This window comes from Lynx canadensis, chromosome D3 (genome assembly GCF_007474595.2).
Source record: "Lynx canadensis isolate LIC74 chromosome D3, mLynCan4.pri.v2, whole genome shotgun sequence".
NCBI classification, from domain to species: Eukaryota; Metazoa; Chordata; class Mammalia; order Carnivora; family Felidae; genus Lynx; species Lynx canadensis.
In genome coordinates, this window is record NC_044314.2 from 79,237,843 (window position 1) to 79,258,280 (window position 20,438).

At 40.3% G+C, this 20,438-nt stretch overlaps 1 protein-coding gene across 4 annotated transcripts in view; it reads left to right on the forward strand.

Moving 5' to 3' along the window:
• TAOK3 (TAO kinase 3) overlaps positions 1 to 20,438 on the forward strand; it is a 180,998-nt gene that overhangs the window by 143,439 nt on the left and 17,121 nt on the right. For all 4 annotated transcript variants that reach the window (XM_030336404.1, XM_030336405.1, XM_030336403.1 and 1 more), the window contains 4 exons: positions 3,414 to 3,548; positions 11,614 to 11,850; positions 13,566 to 13,694; positions 19,256 to 19,459. In XM_030336404.1, coding sequence (XP_030192264.1) covers positions 3,414 to 3,548; positions 11,614 to 11,850; positions 13,566 to 13,694; positions 19,256 to 19,459 — 705 coding nt within the window. The remainder of the gene's footprint in view (positions 1 to 3,413; positions 3,549 to 11,613; positions 11,851 to 13,565; positions 13,695 to 19,255; positions 19,460 to 20,438) is intronic.

Sequence of the window (20,438 nt, forward strand, 5' to 3'; positions counted from 1 at the left end):
GTCAGATATGGTGGTCATTTTCGAAGGGACTGCGATTTGAAGGGACAGTATAACCGACAGACAATACACCCAGTAAAGTTGATAGTTTAATTTATTTGTACTTGCTTCTCAAGTCACATTTCCCTCATTTCAAAATTGCTTCATTGTTTAAGTTGTCTTCAGAATTTTAAACTTGTTTTATGCAATGTAACTGAATATTTTAAAATTCATTTATTCATTCATTGGGACTCAGTCCGTGGAGCATGTAACTCTTGGTCTCAGGGTTGTGAGTTCGAGACCCATGTTGGGTATAGAGATAATGTAAAAATAAAATCTTAAAAAAAATGATTTAAATTCATTTTCTTATGCATTTGAAATGGATATCCACTAGTAGGCTAAAATTTTACCTCATTTTGTGGTCTCTTGCATAACATTTGAAGGCTTTTAGTGTGGTGATATGTTATGAAGCTGCTGTGAAAAACTAAGAATACTTTTAAAAATGAAAAAAAATTTAAGCTGAAATAAAGAATTATACTGTTGACATTATTTACTATATTTGAAGTAGATTAAAATTTTAGACCTATTCTCAGACTAGCTTTTAAAATAGTATTATGTTTAAAATATACCTTAGTGGGTTATTGAATTAACTACATTTTAACTAAAATCACTATGATTTCAAGTCTTAACTTTCCTGGTGTATCCAGTTTAAAAACTTAGAAAATATAATGTGAGGGGCGCCTGGGTGGCTCAGTCGGTTAGGCAGGCGTTCCACCTCGGCTCAAGTCATGATCTCACAGTTTGTGAGTCCAAGCCCCGCGTTGGGCTTTGTGCAAACAGCTCAGAGCCTGGAGCCTGCTTTGGATTCTGTGTCTCCCTCTCTCTCTGCCCTTCTCCTCCTTGCACTCTCTCTCTCTCCCAAAAATAAATACTAAAAAAAAAATTTAAGAGGCGCCTGGGTGGCTCATTCAGTTAAGCATCTGACTTCAGCTCAAGTCATGATCTTGTGGTTCCTGGGTTCGAGCCCCACATCGGGCTCTGTGCTGACAGTTCAGAGCCTGGAGCCTGCTTCAGATTTTGTGTGTCTGTCTCTCTCTTCCCCTCCCCTGCTCGCGTGCGCACGCTCTCTCTCTCTCTCTCAAAAATAAATAAACATTAAAATTTTTTTTTAATTAAAAAAAAGAAATATAATGTGACTTCTAATTTGCTAATAAGCAAGGTAACCCACACGTGTTAATTTTTATCTGAGAGAAGATAGACTAATAGTAGTAAAATTATACACATTTGTGCGTGAATATGTTTCACTTTATTCTGTTCAGCAAACAGTGTAGATTCTGGTGTCACTATTTACCTTTGTAAATCAGGTTATTACAATTTGAAACTTAGCTGCTACATCTCAGTCAGTTTACTTAATGTTAGCTAATTAATAATCACCAAAACTTTGACTTCTTAAGCCCTCCTGTAAAACCACAGGACTCCACCTCATCTGTCTCATCTGCTTAGTGGCAGTTAGAAGCTCCTTGTTTTTCTGGGACTGTAATATTAGGATACACGTAACTTACTAATAAACAGTCAGCAATGTGAATGGCGGTAGATCCCAGTGCCTTCCTCTCTAGAACCTTAAACCTAGTGCATACATCCCAGTCTCACACCTGATCTCTCTTTGCCCTATAAAATAAGAGGTTAGATTTCCTGGGAAATAATATAGAAAAGTTTTAATTGGCCTTTCGAGGTTTTTTTCATATAAATCTCAAAAATATGGGTTGAGATATATTTTTAACCTATAGTACTATCTAATAGAACTTCTTGCAGTGATGGAAAGGAACTGTATCTGCACTGTTCAGTATGGTAGCCATAGTTAGTGGCTACCTTGAAATATAACTGGTGTGACCTGGGAACTGAACTTTACATATCTTATAGGACAGCACAATGGTAGCATATCCTTGAATTTGACGTATATGTCCCCAATGGCCTTACAGGTCCCTTCATTATTTAAAAACAAACTAGACCTCAATACAGTAAATTGAAAAAAAAAAAATCTCTAGATATAGATGTAATGGCATATACCTTCCCAACATTCTGGAGCATTCTAAATTTATAAAAGGAAAAAGAAAATCAGCCCAATGGTAAATTTAATCTTGGCTCTTGGCTTTTACATAAAAACCTGAATATAAAATTTAATTTCCCTCAAGAATATATGTGTCTTGACTTTTCAAAATTTTAGACTATATAATAAAATTTCGTGTCTTCTAAACCTCTTCAATTTTTGTTTTCTGTTGAAAGAGGAATTATTTAAAAAAAAATTCAAATAGTCATAGACAAAATGCAAAACCGACTTCTCACAAAAGAGAAGTGGATTCTCTTAAAACCCTAGGACAATAAGGGAATTAATTTCTCCTTCCCCTCCTGAACATGTACTATTTAAAAATCCCCCATGGTTGTACATGTTTTTGAGCTATTATTATAGTATCTTTTTCCCTGAAGGGTTAGAGCTACTTACTGACTGACCACTCCATCTTTTATAGAGAAAAGCATCCCCCTTTGAAAGCATTTTCCCCTTTAAAACTCATTTAAATTACATTTAAGAAACATCCATTATTACCCTTCCAGGGAATGTTATTTTTCACTGGGCGTTACACCAAGATTAATCATCTCTGCCTATCAAGAAGCACAGATTTGATTAAATCAGCCAAGGGCATTAAATCCCAGCCTCACTCACTCTGGTGACCATACCGAGACTGAGTTGAGGAAGAATTTGTGAAAGTATCATTTGGTTTAAATTGCATGCCTGTCTCTTTAAATCTAAAAAAAAATCCTTTCAGAAGCTGTAGAGAGAAGGTGCTAGAACTGTGTACGATCATGACTGGAAAGCAGGATCCCTCAGTGACTGCCGAATCTTCCCAGCACAAGATAGAGAGGCAGTTCAGCACAAGCCTACACTGGTTCTAGGCAGAACGATGATCCTACCGAACAGATCTCAAATAAAATTAAATTGAGAAAGCAGATCTTTCAAGGGAATGAGGCGGAGGCTCGCTTTTATGTTAAAAGCAACCAGCATCCTCCTTGCTAGACATGGACATGACATTTTTAAAGGAATTATTTGGTTACAGCGTTTTAAGCAAACCGTTCTAAGGAGTCTGTACATTGCATTGTTTTTTCTATTCTTTTTTTCTTTTGCATATATGTAATTCTGGAGGTAAAGAAAAAGCCTGCCAGGGATTCAGAAGGCATCCCACTAGCGATCAGCTGACATTCCTAACTGAAGGCTGCAATGTGTTGCTTATTCATTTTGTACCGTGGGAGCTGCGGGGACTAGCAGAGAGCTAAACTATGCATTTCAAACAGCAGTGCTTGTGCAGAAAGAGGGGTGAGAGAGAGGCAGCCGGCGAGGAAAGAGCACAGCTGGACTTTCTCCTTGTTTTTATCCATTTCTGCAGGATCATGTATTCATAAGGGATGAGGCGGGCCACGGCGATCCCAGGCCTGAGCCGCGGCCTACCCAGTCAGTTCAGAGCCAGGCCCTCCACTACCGGAACAGAGAGCGCTTTGCCACGATCAAATCAGCATCTTTGGTAAGCAAACACCCCTCTACCCACCTTCCCTTCCTTCCCCTCCTCCCCATCTGGCAGCCTCTCGCCCTCCCTGAGCCTCTCTCGGCTTCATGGATGGGAGGAAAGGAGTCAAGAATGTTTTCTCCCTCCTAATAATTTTATTCATTTTAGAAAAAATCTGTTGGCATGGCAACCTGATCTCAGATATTTTAGCATTATCTACGGCATGGAAAAAAAAAAAACCTGTGTGTGTGTGTGTGTGTGTGTGTGTGTATTTATATATGCTGTATGTGCAAAATAAAAGGCCTTTGAGATGAAGTTGCTAACCTATCCAATTTTTTAAAAGCTATTTGTCTTTTCATTGAAATAATAACGCTAAAAAATTTTTTAAAGGTGTTTGATGTATGTGTATGCAGGGCACTGTGCTTCTTTTTGTATAGATGCATGTGTGTCTGTAATGTATACACACACATCAAAAGATAAAACACAATATATTTTTTCAAATATATCATTGCTGGTTAATGGATGTAATTGTAGAAAATAAGATACTAGCTTCCCAGGGCCGAGTTGCTGGTTCGTTCTGGTTCATTCATTTATTTATTGCAACAATGGTAGTGGCTGCACTTCCCCATTTAACCCCTGAAGAATTCCGTGGCACCAATAAAGCAAGAAGGGCTTTGTAGGAGAGGATAGGGGTGGTTGTGGAAGAAGGGATACTGTAGGATCCTTCAGCATTTTTACTATTGCAAATGTGATTGCTGGATGCCCTTGTAGTAGCAAAAGGGGTGTGTGCTGGAAGAGTTAGTTTTCATGCCTCCTCCCCTTGGCCCCCCACGCGTGCGCGTGCGCGCTCACATACTCACACACACACACACACACACACACACCGCTTCACCCTTGGCACTCTAAACTCTCTTTAATCTTTTGCTTCTGAATCTCACTTCACGGCCAAAAAATTACTGAAATATTCATTGTTTTGCCCAGATTGATGCTAGAGGTCACATGGGCAGAAAGAGTTAGTGTGTACTGCCTGGCTATTACATTTAGAACCTATGATGACATCATCCGAGGCCGACCCAGAAATTGTTTTTCTTGTCCTATTTTTTAAACCTGATTTCCACTTTTATCTCTCAAGTCTTTCAAAAGCTTCGATTATCTTTGGAATGGATAATGGATTATCATCTTAAAATAAATAAATAAATATAAGGAAAATGGAAGTTAAAGCACCTACATATGGCTGTGCCTGCTGCTGTCTAAAAGCAAGCAATTTAATTGAGACTCCTTATCAGTAAGCCTGCCTTTAAGTTCCTTTGTGTAGAAGTTTCTTGTCATCTCCTTAATGGGCAATTTTTCATTTAAATGAATGTTATACTGTGTAATAGAGATCTAAAAATGTCCATTCTGTGTTTGCTAATGATTGCTAAGCACCTAAAAGACATGCTTTTGAGTCTACATAAAGCATCATGAATTTATTAATAAATAGCTTCATGTTATGATACCTGGCCAAAAAAATATGTTATTTATGTAATATTATTACTTACCACCGACTCTAGTGAGACTTGTATGTCTATCCAGACATGCTCATGTTGAAATAAGAGGAGAAATGGTGAACAGCCACTGAGACTCAGAGCACCAGAAGCAGGTTTTGAATATGAAACAAACATTATACCAAGTGGATTTCCCCCCGTCTGGGACAGATTCTCTCCTTTTGTCACCTGCCACACCCTCATTCTCACATCACATATTCATGACCTCTCCTACCTCCGAGTGTGATGTTACTACTGCCATGCCACAGTGATCTGAAGTTCACATTTGTGCCTATCAGCCATCGCAGTCGTCTTCTCTGCTTCCCTACTAGGCCACCTCAGGACTATGGGCAAAGTCCTCAGGAACCCCTCTGAATCCTATAGGCTTCCTAGTGCCCAGACAGAGAACAGCTGAGATCAGTCTCTGATGGACTTTGGATTTGCTAAAAGGCTCCCTGCCCCTATATTAAGTGAAAAACTGAGTAGCTGATAGGCTGTTGCAGTAGCCGCAAGATAAGTTGTTGTATGCAGAAAGCCCTCTCCAAATGTAATGCTTTGGGAGTCATGGTGGGATTGATGGAAGTTTATTAGAGGTCAGTGGTATTTGCATCCAATGGTTTTTAAAGAAGAAAAATGAATGATTAGAAGGGGAAAGTGGTATGAAAGTCGTTACACAGTTCCATGTCTCATTTTGGACAATCTAATTATTGGTATGGATATTTCAATGTATCTTACCAAGTACTACAGTTCTACGACCTATGTTGTTTTGAAGGTTAATTCCAATAGTCCAATAGGAATATATAAGTCAGGACACTGGAATATCAAAAAGAAGTATCCAAATTTTAAGAGTAGATCATGAACCCTACTGCTTTTCATGGATCTCAGCTCAAAGGAAAAGGACTAAAGTTACTTAAATGACATAAAGGTAGGAGCAAGATGCTGAGAAAATGAAAGTCCAGTATAACAATCAAGTCATTGTTGAAACCTCCCTTCACTTCCCATGATTGGTAGCAATACTATGTTGATTGATTTTGGTTTAACTCTTTACAGTCTTCTAAATAGAAGTGCTGGCAAGTCACAGAGTGATTCAAAAGTGAACAGCAAAAAGAAAAAGGAATTTAGAAATTATTTTTTCAATTAATACCTAAATAAATAGATAATGAGTTTATATTTCAGACAGACTTGCAAACTGACAAAAAATTTTATATTCATTAAATTTGTTTTATCAGCCTACCTCTTCTACATAAACCTAAAAGAGGCCTACACCTGTGGTTTTTGCCCTTGGCATTTTTTTGTACATTGTGCTTTTGAATGGGGTTATTGACCAGTGTATGCAGTCCATGGGCTACAGGCTTTTACTGCTAGATGTTTGTACCATTTGGGCCCCTTAACACTGAGATTTTTGTGTTCTTATGCACCGCTGCACAATTACGTTTGTAACAAAGGAAAAGCAAGGACTGTGAACCTAGACAGCAGAAGAAACCCTGAGGAAACTTTAGAATCAGGTATATTTGTATTATAATCATTGAAGGGCAGAGATGATTGACTTTATTTTGAAAAACTAGGAAAAAGAAGGGCATATCATGGAACCTTTTTTATTTCATCCTTTCTTTTTCTTCTCCTGTAAGAAAGTTCATATTGGACTGATTCGTTATCTGGAGAAAGGAGTTGTTTGTATAGTTCTTCAGAATTTCTCATCTGATTTATTGGGCCTTTGAAATGTGCCTTCCTTAAGTTTTTATTACTGGTGAATGGAGATCCTAATATTTTAATTGGATTAGTAACCCATGAGAGTGTTTTCAGCTGTTGTTACATCTGATGTCATTTCTTAAAATTTCATAATGTCCTGGGTCATATGGTAGTTCCTTCCCATAGTCGATGTTAATATAAAGAGCACCAAGCCCATATCTATCAAACAATTCAGATTTTGATCTTCTGAAGGAATTCTCACTGGAATGAGTGGTCTTACTACACAGGTAAATGTATGTTAGAATACACATTTGGGCCGGGGGCCGGGGTGCCTGGCTAGCTCAGTTGGTAGAGGATGTGACTCTTGATCTTGGAGTCGTGAGATCAAGCCCCATGTTGGGCGTAGAGCCTACTTTAAAAAAAAAAAAGAAGAAGAAGAAGAAGAAGAAGAAGAAGAAGAAGAAGAAGAAGAAAGAAGAAGAAAGAAGAAGAAAGAAGAAGAAAGAAGAAGAAGAAGAAGAAGAAGAAGAATACACATTAGGGACAGGGGCACAAAACTCTTAGTTTCTAATCTCTAGGAAAGCGTGTAGACAGAAATGATTGTTCTATCCATGCAAACAAATAGGGATTCTTTTACTTTCGTTTTACCAGATTTAATAGAAAAGCTCTTATAAAAATGGAGTTTTCATTTTGATTTTAAAAACGCAACCTAATTTTCAGCTAATTAGAGAATTGGATACCTGAATGAGTTTGATAGACGAGCATAAAAATATTAGCGCCTCTGCAGTAAATGCTGTTTCACCTTTCATCAGCCCCACTGTTCTGTTTCTAAATGCTTGAAGATGTGTCCTCTTCCTGGATAGTATAAGTGTACCAGAGGATGCTTATCAGAATGTTGTGTAGCTCCTCTTTCCTTTCTCTCGGCTTCTTAATCTCACTAAGATCATTACTGATACCATTTTTCACTTATGCTGCCCAGTCTATATGCCCAACTCCCATGACCAAACTCTCTGAATAAGCATGTTGAATGAATGAATGAACAAGTGAATGAGTGAAGTCTCTTCCAGTTCTGCTATCACAGGAGAATTTGGATTTGCAGGTGTACATTTCAAAGTTCTTCATGCCAGTGTTTATGTATAAGGCAGAATTGCCTATTATCCATCATCAATTTTGGTATGAACTTAAAACGTTTTTTCCCTAGGTATTCTAAAGAGGGGGGTGTCAAATTTCTAATGTCAAAATGTGACCCGTTGTATTATTTTTTAAGAATTTGCTATAAATTTCATTTATTCTAAGAGCTGAGGTGACCAGTTTTTATCATAAATATCATATGTATTATTTTGATTGCATAAGTTGGCTTTGATCTCTTAAGAGGGTAACATTACCAGTCACCGTGCTTCTCTTTTATGTTCAGGAAGTTGTTTATTAGCCCTCTAGTGCAGTGTTCTGAACTTGGTAGGCAGATAGCACACTTTGGATGAAGTAGTGTGTTTTAGGTCCAAATTTTTGCTGGAATTAAATAAGGTAGATGGAATGACTGTAGAAATTTTCCAGAAAAAGCGCAGTCTAACTTTATGGCTCTTAACTTTTATATATTACTCCAGGTACGTGAAATGGTTAATAATTCAGTTTCATAAATTATACATACTTATTTTATAAGCCACAATCTGGATAAAACCAGTACAGTTTTATTGTTAGACTTCCCCTTTCTCTTGGATCTACTTGTTCTGATCTATGTCCGCATCACTGGAAATGCTTGGTGGAGGGAAACAGAGACATACTGCTCAGACCCCGGCAGGACAAGAAAGAGAATCAGCATATATCAGACATCTGTGTGTCAGACACCTTGCTGGGCACAAGTGTTATCCCATTAGTGATCTCATCATAGCAGTGGCTCCTCTTGGGAGACTTCAAGATGTTAAGCAATTTGGCCAAGGTCAGTTATATAGTAAGGGAGAGAATGAGATTTGTGTCCAAGGACCCTACTGGGCATGGCAAGATGCTACTGCCCACTATTAGTCAATCACAGTTTTGAAACTAGCATTATAAAAACTACTACAGTCACTACATTCCTATAACTTTCTTTCATTTTCAGACTTATTTAGCTTGTAACTTAGACTTACCACTCTCTCCAGCTTTGATTTTTGGGGGTGTTGATTCCTTCCATTACTTAATAACAGAAAGTTCATTCTTTTCTGCCTTGATGAGGTAGATTTCCTCAGGCAATTCAAGAACCATAGGATCTCAGTTCAAATCCTAGGCTTTATAAAAATTAAAGAGACAAATTGCATGTGAAAGGACATTGTAAACTGTATAGCATGATAAAATTTAAAATTATGAGTGATTTTTTTGTTCTGATCAAATAGTATATTTGTAAGACACCCAGTATAAACTTAAAACATGCAGGTGTACATAACTGTAGATAAAAATATTTTTGTGTATCACATTAGACTTCATACATAAAACATCTGGCCATGCTTTTATTTAAATTTGTCTACTTTGCTTGAGTATGGAATTCTAAAACTCAGTATCTCTCTATGTGCCTAAGAAGGCAGTCACGTCGAAACGTAGAGTGTTTTGTTGCAACAAATGGAAGGCGATATTAGGAGTTTAAGAAGGTGATTATCCAAATTTCAGGAAGCATTTAGAAGCAATGTGTTTCTCCAGAACCTCAGTGATGTAAATGATAGCATGTTGAGCTTTTTAATTTGTCTTTGCCACATACTTGTGTGATCTGGTGTGCAGTGTGGCCACCCTTTTCACAGGAAGTCACTCACCAGTTAAGATAGAAAATGTTCCCGACACAACTCATTTCCGTTTTATCTTTAGGTGCCTGGTTTAGGGAAACACCCATCCTGAGACTATTTGACCACAAGCTAGTCAGACATCCTGCTGGCAAGTGTTAAATGTGTCATGATAGCTTTAGGGTGTGCCATGCTTCAGCTTTGGGAATCTGATTAAAGAAGGAATACTAACGCGAAAAAATAAGTTTAGGGATAATACATATCTCAAATGCAAATTACCCTAGAACAGACACTTTACTGCCATAGTTGTATGAAAAACAAGTAAATTCAGAAAGGACTAAATGGGATCCTTTCTGTTGATTGGAATTGTTGTTTCCTGATAGTTGAACTTCAGAAAGGCACAAACATGAGGAAGTGAAATATACACATATATTCCAAATGACTTCTTTCTTTCCTTTTATCATGAAATAGTCCATTAAAAAGAAACATGATATTGTGATGACAAAATAAATTTCCTTTAGAGTGTTAGGTGCCCCTTTGGTGATGCTGTCCTTTTTTTTTTTTTGGTCTTGAAATATCTTCTGCTCTTATGTTCTTCATACTTTAAAGAGGGTTGTCCTTTAGAAAAGAGAAATGAATATGAAACCTAGTGTTAGTTTCAGCTGGAAAGGTTTCAAAGTTCGGCTAATGTTTAATGGTATACTTTGATAATACTATCCAGTTACAGAACAGCACTCTCTTGATAGTAAGGACTCAGTCTGGTATGCAGGGACACCTTCTGAAAGGAGCAAAGAAACAAACTGTTCTTTGTACAAAATGCACTTTGACCTATAAACTGAAAATAGTAAAGAGAATTAATAGCACAAAAATTTCTAGTAAAACTTGTTTAAGGGTTAGGTTGGGGAGAATTGGCTTATAGTAGATAGGAGTGACTAAATTACTAGTGAAAAACAAAGCTGAAGTTATAATTTTGTAATTAATTTTTTTCCCTAAAACAGGAAAGATGAGAATGAAGTGAGCAGAGAATCTAACAGGAAAATAAAGAGGGGTGACATATTGAAGGAAGGAGTGGAAAATCAGAAAAGGTTTAATAGAAAGAAACAAGAGATGCCCAAACTTATATTTGCAATCTTGAGTTTCTTGAATATTCACTTGAGTGAAGGAAAAATTACTAAGAAAAGTAGCCACCTAAAAATTATAGAAATGCTTTCTCTTCTTTAGGAGAGCAAGTAAATAAATATATTGTAATTTGCTAACATCTCTTCTGGGGGAAGGGGAGGTGGAAGACAGAGGATTTAAAAGAAGAGAGTGTTCTCTCTCTCTCTCTCTCTCTCTCTCTCTCTCTCTTCCTCTTCCTCTCTCTCCCTCCCTCTCTCTCCTTTCACCTTCCATGTCTCCCTCATTCATATTAAGAATCAGGAATAAATCTTGTTCAACTTTAGGAATATACTCAAAATTCCTATTAGAGACATGATCTTTAAAAACAAGCAGTCAGATATAATGCAGTGGTTCTCAACCAGAGGGATTTTGCCCCCCAAGGGACATTTGTCAATGTCTACAGACATTTTTGATTGTCTTGACTTGGGAGGTGTGCTGGCATCTAGTGGGTAGGCCAGAGATGCTGTTAAATATCTTACAATGCAAGGATAGCCCTTCAAGGGATCATCCAGCTCGTTGTCAATAGTGTTGACGTTGAGGAATCCTGGTGTGGTAGAAATAGCATAACTCTGGAACCTGACAGACCTGGGTCTGAATCCCAGCTCTGTGCCTTACTAGCTATATGACCTTGAGGATACGTATCATGATATATCAAAAATATGTAAATATAGTTCGGCTGAACGAATAAACGAACTCCCTCAAGTCTCAATTTCTTCATCTACAAATTGGGGGTGGTGACACCTACCTCATTAATGAGTAAAATGAGTGCGTGAATGAGATGGTTTTCAGGATTAGGGATCAAGAATATAAAGAGCATACAAAATAGCACCTGGTACAGGTGAGCATTCAGCCAATAGGTAAGTTGATGGTGGCAGTGATAGAATTATGCCAGAGCGCTCCTCTACTTTGCCTGGAAGTTTGTCTTCCGTGAATCTGGTTACCTGAGTTCTGTTCCCCGACCCAAATCAGGTTACACGACAGATCCATGAGCATGAGCAGGAGAACGAGTTGCGGGAACAGATGTCAGGTTATAAGCGGATGCGGCGCCAGCACCAGAAGCAGCTGATCGCCCTGGAGAACAAGCTGAAGGCTGAGATGGACGAGCACCGCCTCAAGCTACAGAAGGAGGTGGAGACGCATGCCAACAACTCGTCCATCGAGCTGGAGAAGCTGGCCAAGAAGCAAGTGGCTATCATAGAGAAGGAGGTCAGTGTGCACGCTCGTGCCTTGTGCTGTAACCGGGCCAAGCCTGCTCCAGTGGCATCACGCGAGCAGGAGGCAGGAGAGGTGTGCTTTTTGGTGTTGGAGGGACAATGTTGCTTTGTGGTGATAGTTAAGAGGAGTTAGGTTTTGTGGGGCTACTTAAAATCGTCAATAAAAGAACAGTTACTGCAGGTATATGTTACGTTCTTGTCTATGCAAATGCATTCTGGGAGTCAATCCCTTGAGGGGGTCTGGGTACAAATAAAAAGAAACAAGGGACTTCTATCCTACAGAAACTTGCAGAGTTAAGACCTGCCACTGTGCCTGTCCCACCCACAGTCCTCTTCAAAAGAAAACTGCCCTACAAATAGTCCCTTTTAGTGGTGACAGTCCCTGGCTTCACTGGACTAGGAATGGGCACCTGACCAATGGCAGCGAGTAATTAACCTGGCTATTGCTTACATCTTCTAGGAAACATCTCTCTTCCCCATCCAGGTCCTAAACCAATTTTTAAAACAGAGGAGAGAGTAAGGCAGAGAATCAAAATATGACTTTGATTACTGCTAAGTGTTAAATGGGAGAAGTGATTTATGTCTGAAGGGAAATGCATTAATAATACTGGACAAAACTAAACAGACTCACCTATCTAGGCACTGGAAGCACTAAACCAGTCGCCTTCCATGCCACCCCCTGTAAGACTTACGTAGTGTGGGAAAGCAGGGGTGAACGTGTGCTGTCTGGGAATGGGGTGACTGGGGACAGAGTGCCAGGGGTGTCTCGGTAATTAAGCTCTTCTTCACATGGAAGGGAACATCAGAACTGCAGAAGCAGCTTTCCCCCAACAGCCATCAAGCTGTGAGGCAGCCTGGCCTGAAAAACCTCTGCCCAAACAGGGATGATATTGGTTAAATAAACCAGTCAGACTCTTTCTTGGGGATTTGGTTTGGTAAAGATGTAGAGAGAGTTGTTAATAATGGGAAAACTGTTGATAATGGAAGCTAAAGGTGAAAAGATACATAAAAAGAACCATGAAGCATAATCCTTTCTCTGTCTCCTAAGTACCTCATCTTACGTATGTGCTGATATAATGGTCCCCTGACACACAGATTTGGTAACTTTCAGGAGCCAACGTTTTTTGGGTTATCTTTTATTTGGTCTGTGTTCTATCCATTTGGGAGCCCTCAAAATGTCCCAGTGTCTGACTGTTGTGGATTGTAGCAGGTACCTAAGAAAACAAAGTATTATTAGCTTTGCCTATTGTACTAGAGATGACTCTACCCAGAAATCCAATAGTTGAAAGAATTAATCAATTAGAGTTAGGTTCTTGGAAGAAAACTGGCCATAGTTACTTATCCATTTTTATAATTTAACCTGTGAGCTACCTACAATACAAAAAGAAAAAAAAAAAACAACTTTTATTATAATCCTTAGTTCACTTTTCATCCCATGTATTTTGTGTGTGTTCAATAAAACATGTTTATGGCTTACCTTCATATTTTTCCCATAGTTGGGAATGTTTTTCAATGGTAAACATTTCAATTTTTTTTAAGATACAAGAGAATCAGAGCAGGCATTTCCTTATTTTGTTTTTTATTCTTTGTTCAAAAAACATTACATTATTCAGCGCTTATGGACTCTTTTCATGCATTGGAGAATATAGACAACTGAATTCTGTGTGAAGAACAATTTATCCTAGATTGTATATGTCATTTTATCAGGCAAAGGTAGCTGCAGCAGATGAAAAGAAGTTCCAGCAACAGATCTTGGCCCAGCAGAAGAAAGATTTGACAACTTTCTTGGAAAGTCAGAAGAAGCAGTATAAGATTTGTAAGGAAAAAATAAAAGAGGTAAGAGTACCAATAATTGTCATCACCAATTTGCCATTAGAGTGCTTTGAATTTAAGGGCCTCCTGGCTGGCTTAGTCGGTGGAATATGTGATTCTTGATCTCTGGGTTATAAATTCACACCCCATGTTGGGTGTAGAGATTACTTAAAAATAAAATCTTTAAAAAAAAAAAAAAAAGAATGGTTGGAACTTAAAATTGTTTAACCTTACGTTGTGATCAACAGTCTAAATCATTGAGTCTTTTTTTCAATAATTTTTTTAGTGTTTATTTTTGAGAGAGAGAGAGAGAGAGACAAAGCGTGAGTGGGGGAGGGGCAGAGAGAGAGAGGGAGACACAGGATCCGAAGCAGGTTCCAGGCTGTGAGCTGTCAGCACAGAGCCTGACGGGGGGCTCGAGCCCACGAACCGTGAGATCATGACCTGAGCCGAAGTCGGACGCTCAACCGACTGAGCCACCCAGGAGCCCCTGATTCTCAAACTTTTATCACCTAAAGGGATTATTAAAATGGATTGCTAACTCACCCCTAGGTTTTCTGATTCAGTAGGTCTGGGTGGAATTCGAGATGTGCATTTCTAACAAATTCCCAAGAGATGCTGATGCCGCTAGTCCAGGCATCAGATTTTTTTTTTTTATGTTTATTTATTTATTTCTGAGAGAGAGAGGAGAGAGAGTGAGCACAAGTGGGGGAGGGGCAGAGAGAGAGAAAGAGAGAGAGAGAGAATCGAAAGCAGGCTCCAGGCTCTGAGCTGTCAGCACAGAGCCCGACGTGGGGCTCTAACCCACAAACCTTGAGACCATGACCTGAATCGAAGACGAAGTCAGATGCTTAACTGACTGAACCAACCAGGCTCCCCCAGGCATCAGATTTTAAGAATCATTGATCTAACTCTAAACCATTCTTGCCGACTTCCAGTTTATTCTTCAGCCACTTCAGCCAGGGTGATCTTTTCAAACCATAAGTCTCATCATACAACCTCATGATTGTAACAGTCCGTTGGCTTCCCGTTGCTCTTAGGATAGATCAAAATACTAGAAATCCCGAAGTGATCGGCCGCTAGCCTCCCCTCCAGTGTCGTCTCACACCGCTGTTCCCCCACCTGTTTTCTCTACCCCTGACTCTTCACTGCTCCTGCCACTATGGTCACCTTTTGGTTCTTCAGATGTATCAAGTTCCACTTTTCTCCAAGATCTTTGGAGAAGACTGTTTCTTCTACCAGGATGTTCTCTCGACCCCCAATCTTTCCCTCCGCTGTTAATTCTTACTCCCCTCCTTGTAAGACTTAGGATTGTTTATTAATACCTTAAGTTAAACATCATTTCCCCTGGGAAGCGTTTCCTGACTGCCTCAACCGAGACAGGTGCCTCTGATTTCATAACACTAGTTTTCAGTTATCCTTTTTTTTTTTTTTTTTTTTTGCCCATGATTGTATCCCTGCACCTGGTACATGTGAATCTCTGATAAATGAATGATTGATTCCTGAAAGTTTGGTTGTGGACCATTAGTGGACATGGAGAGTCCTCCTGGGGAACTGCAATGTGACCTGAAAGCTCACATCTCTTCAGTTCTCCCACCAGTGCTTATAGGTGAATTGCCTACAATTCCCTAGACTTTCCTTCTCATAAGACTTAGGATTTCTAATTTGTAGACTACTGGTGTATTAAGGTTTAATAAAATTCAGTATGGGACATTCTTTCAGTTTGTAAAATAATTTATTTGAGCTCATAGTCTCCATTAACAATATGGGACTTAGCAAGGCTCCTCTCCAATTCTTTTTTAATTAGGAAGTGAAAGCAAGTGGGTGGGGGTGAGCCTCAGGATCTTTAAGTCCTGCCCAGATGAGCCACTGGTGATTGTTGGGACTGACAGAATTTTGTATTTAATCCCCACTGCCTAACTGGGAAAAATCTCTGACACTATAAGGTCTAGAAAACCAGACTGGGGGTGCCTGGGTGGCTCAGTCAGTTAAGCGTCCAACTTCAGCTCAGGTCATGATCTTCCGGTTCATGGGTTTGAGCCCCGCATCAGGCTCTGTACTAACAGCATGGAGCCTGGAACCTGCTTCAGATTCTATGTGTGTCTCTCTCTCTGCCCTTACCCTGCTCATGGTCTGTCTGTCTCTCTCTCTCTCTCTCAACAATAAACATTAAAAAATTAAAAAAGAAAAAGAAAAAGAAAAGAAAACCAGGCTGTAGGGAGAAATAGCCTAACTAAGAAGGTTCATATTCTGTCTATTTTCTCTGAGTTATTGCTTGAGCCTAATTGTTACATCATGATGGAAAGATGTTACTGGATCACAGGATAACATTGACTTTTCCCTAAGAAATTTGAAATGTTCTTATTTGCAGTTACATTCTGATGTCTAACACTATGCATTTACTCACTTTCTGCGGCCACACTTTGTGACTGCAGCCACCATTTTGAACTTTTATAACACTAAGGTATTTGGAGATTGCATGAACTCAGCCTGTAGAAGATTCTCCCACAGAACAGCATTTGAGAATCCTCACTCAGTCCTCAGGCATAGGCTATTTTTGGTACTCAGATTTATGAGTGCAGGAAACCACAGGCCTAAACTTATAAGTCTTTCAACATGCTCATGAAGAAAAACAAGCCTAAACTCAGTTTGAGATAGCCTCAATAAGCCTTTCTGTGCAAGGCTAATCCCCCTTATGAAGTAAAGCTTAGTTCTATGTAAGGTAGCACGTATATTTAGATATTGATATATTAAAGGTATTGCCCTCAGAGTGACAGAACAATCTCCGTTATCCTCACTGTTTGATAGATGACAGGGGTGTGAGTGATACAGGATGACAGATGGTCCAGAAATAATTTATTCTTTTTTTTTGTTGATAAACAATAACATTTTGTAATAACAGTTTCTAGTATTTGTAAAATACTAGAAATTTGTAAACTTTTTATGTTGAGACAATTATAGATTCACATGCAGTTGCAAGAAACAATGCAGAGAGATCCAGTATACCGATTACCCAGTTTCCCCCACTGTAATATCTGGCTCAAGCGTAATGCAATATCACAAACAAGACATTGACATTGATAGGGGCGCCTGGGTGGCGCAGTCGGTTAAGCGTCCGACTTCAGCCAGGTCACGATCTCGCGGTCCGGGAGTTCGAGCCCCGCGTCAGGCTCTGGGCTGATGGCTCAGAGCCTGGAGCCTGTTTCCAATTCTGTGTCTCCCTCTCTCTCTGCCCCTCCCCCGTTCATGCTCTGTCTCTCTCTGTCCCAAAAATAAATAAACGTTGAAAAAAAAAAATTAAAAAAAAAAAAATAAATAAAAATAAAAAAAAAAAAGACATTGACATTGATAATCAAGACACAGAACATTTCTATCACCACAGGGATCCCTCATGTTGTATGTTAAAGCCGCACTCACTTCCCTACAGAATTTATTCTTGATTTTAGAGTGAGGTTTGCTTGTTTTTATTTTTTGTTTTTTTGTTTTGTTTTTGTTTTTGAGAGAGAGAGAGAGAGAGTGCTCGAGTGAGCAAAAAAGCAAGCCCAAGCGAGGGAGGGGCAGAGGGAGAGGGAGAGAATTCCAAGCTGGCTCCACACTCAGCACACAGACTGACGCAGGACTCAATCCCACAGTTGTGACATGATGACCTGAGCCAAACTCAAGAGTCATATGCCCAACCGACTGAGCCACGCAAGTGCCCCGGGAGTGCGTTTTCATGGTCACATTTGGATTTGGGTGTGCAATGTAGTGGTTAATGCCAAACCTAGTAGTGAAGTCATGGCATCAGGAGACGAGTCACCCAGCCTCGCTGATGTGATCCCAGTTTACTCCATGCTCCATGCAGTCTGCTGTCTTGTTGACTCTGCTATTTCACTCAAGACTTCACTAGAACAGGAAAGTTGAAAATTGATTTACAAGGACTTCTTGTTTAAGGGCAAGCATACTGTAAATAGTGTTGATGTCCATATCACAAAACATCAGGTAAAATAGATATTAGCATTTGAAGGAGATTTTCACTGAGCAGTCAGCCAAATCTTATAGATCAAGCTGTCGGTATGAACAATATGAACAAAAAAGAGTGCACTGTGCTTTCTCTAAAAATGGTCTTCTTGCTTCCTCCATAGAGTAAAGTAACATCTTAAGGGTTCCAATTCCCTGCTTTCTTCTCTTTACCCTTATGGTCCAGAGTAGTTATGAATTTTGTCCTTTTGGAAATGGTTCATTTACCCACTCATACCAAGTAAAGGATACTTTTTTCCTGGGGCACCTGGGAGGCTCAGTCGGTTAAGCATCTGACTTTGGCTCAGATCATGATCTCACAGTTCGTGGGTTCAAGCCCTGCATTGGGCTCTGTGCTGACAGTGCAGAGCCTGCTTGGGGTTCTCTCTCTCTCTTTCTCTCTGCTCCTCCCCCGTGCATGTGTGCATTCGCTCTCTTTCTCTCAAAATAAACAAACAAACAAACTTAACAAAAAAAGGAATGCTTTCTGAAATTCACACTAGAGACATTTGCAGAGTTACCTCCTGTCTGTGAAATCTGTCTGCTTCTCCCAGCCTTGTCTTCTTTACTCTTGCTCCACATGGCAGCAGGTTATCTTTTCGAGATGCATCTCATCCTGTGACTCCCACATGTGTAAAATCCTTTTCTCCTGTGCTACAGATCAGTGTCCTTAACTTGGCCTATGAGGCCTCTGAGGGTCCTGCTTCATCTCATGTCACACTGCACCCACCACCCTGGGCCTTCTCTCCGCTCCTCAGTTGCACCATGTTTCAAATAACCCACCTGATTTAGCACATGCCGTTTCCTCTGCCCAGAGTTTTCTCCCTTCTCCTCTTTCGTTGGTTAGCTCCTACAAGTTTTCAGTTTAGTTGTTACCAAGATCCAATATATTCTTAAAAAAAAAGTCTTTTAATGTGTGTTCATTTTTTGAGAGACAGAGATGGAGACAGAGTGCAAGCAGAGAGAGAGGGAGACACAGAATCCCAAGCAGGCTCCAGGCTCCGAGCTGTCAGCACAGAGCCCGACGTGGGGCTCGAACTCACAGACCGTGAGATCGTGACCTGAACCGAAGTCTGGCGCTTAGCCGACTGAGCCACGCAGGCGCCCCTCAAATAGGTTCTTTTAAATAAACATCCTGGTAGAACCAAGTCCTCCACCCGCACGGCAGCTGTGGCAGTAATTTTCGGTTCATTTCTCTGGTTCTTCGATTAATTACTGATTCCACATTGTGGCGCCCCACGATGGTGGTTATCGTGCTCTTTTGCTCACCGTTGCATCCTTGCGCCTTGCACAGTGCCTGTCACATGATGAGAACTCAGTAAGTGTACGTTGATCGAATGAGGGAGCCGGTTATTTCCGAGGCTGAGAAGCCAGAGACCTGGGAAGTAGCAGGCCTCCCTGGCACTTAAATAATCAGTAAACACAAGTTGGGAGAGAAGGATTGCAGCACCAAGCATTCCTGTCCTTGTTCTCAGCTGCTCTCCCAGCAATTTCATCTACCATATTGTAAGAAACTATCAGTTCCTTTGCTCGATGAGACCAGCAAGTTTTCTGTTTTGTTTTGTTTTGTTCCTCTTTTTGTGAAGGAGATGAATGAGGACCATAGCACACCCAAGAAAGAAAAGCAAGAGCGGATATCCAAGCATAAAGAGAACTTGCAGCACACGCAGGCTGAAGAGGAAGCCCACCTTCTCACCCAGCAGAGACTGTACTACGACAAAAACTGTCGTTTCTTCAAGCGGAAAATAATGATCAAGCGGCACGAGGTGGAGCAGCAGAACATTCGGGAGGTATTTATTACATTCGTAACCGCCATCCCTGACTTACGAGACAGTGAGCTTTGTGAGGGTCATCCCTGTCTGTCTGTCCGGCCTTATATCCTTCACGTTTATAGTCTTTTTTTTTTTTTTTTTTTTTTTTTTTTTTTTTTAATGTTTACTTATTTTTGAGAGACAGAAAAACAGAGTGCAAGCTGGGGAGGGGCGGAGAGAGAGAGGGAGACACGGAACCCGAAGCAGGTTCCAGGCTCCGAGCTGTCAGCACAAAGCCTGACATGGGGCTCGAACCCGCAAACTGCGAGATCATGCCCTGAGCCGAAGTCGGACGCTCAACCGACTGAGCCACCCAGGCATCCCGTGTTTATAGTCTTTATTGCCGTGCCTGACCCACAGCAGGTATGCAAAAGTAGTCAGGGAATGAATTCACCACTGAGTAGAAGAAGAGAGCCCATTTACAGAACGAGGAGGCAACATTTTCCAAATAAATGTCACAGTTTTATCGAACACCTATTATAAGCTATAGTATGCGGTGGAGAATCAAAAGAGGTAAAAGAAGAGAATTTCTGCCTTCAGCCTGCGTGTCAAACAGTTGTGTTTTTGTGGCTCCACATGAAACACAAAGTGACGGTATGATGCTCCACAGTTAAGTCATTCAGGCATCCGGTGCCACCTTAGTGCCTGGCGTTGTGCCGGTGATGCCAGGACTGCGGAGTTGTTGGGTATACATCCGGCCTTCCAGCAGCCTAAGTCTGAGGAGAAACAGACATGTAACAGGCTGGTTCCAACGTAACAGGTCAGGTACAACAGTGGACCTATAAATGAAGTGTCCTGGGAATACCGTCATGAAAGGGCTGAGAGGGCTCAGGGCCTGATGAGAAGCTGAGTGTTTGGGGTGTACGAAGTGGAATGTCAGAACGAGGGGAGTCAGAAGCAGAATGCAGAGGGCCTTCCTTGTTAAGACGTGTTATTTCCATTTTAGCCTGAAGGCAGT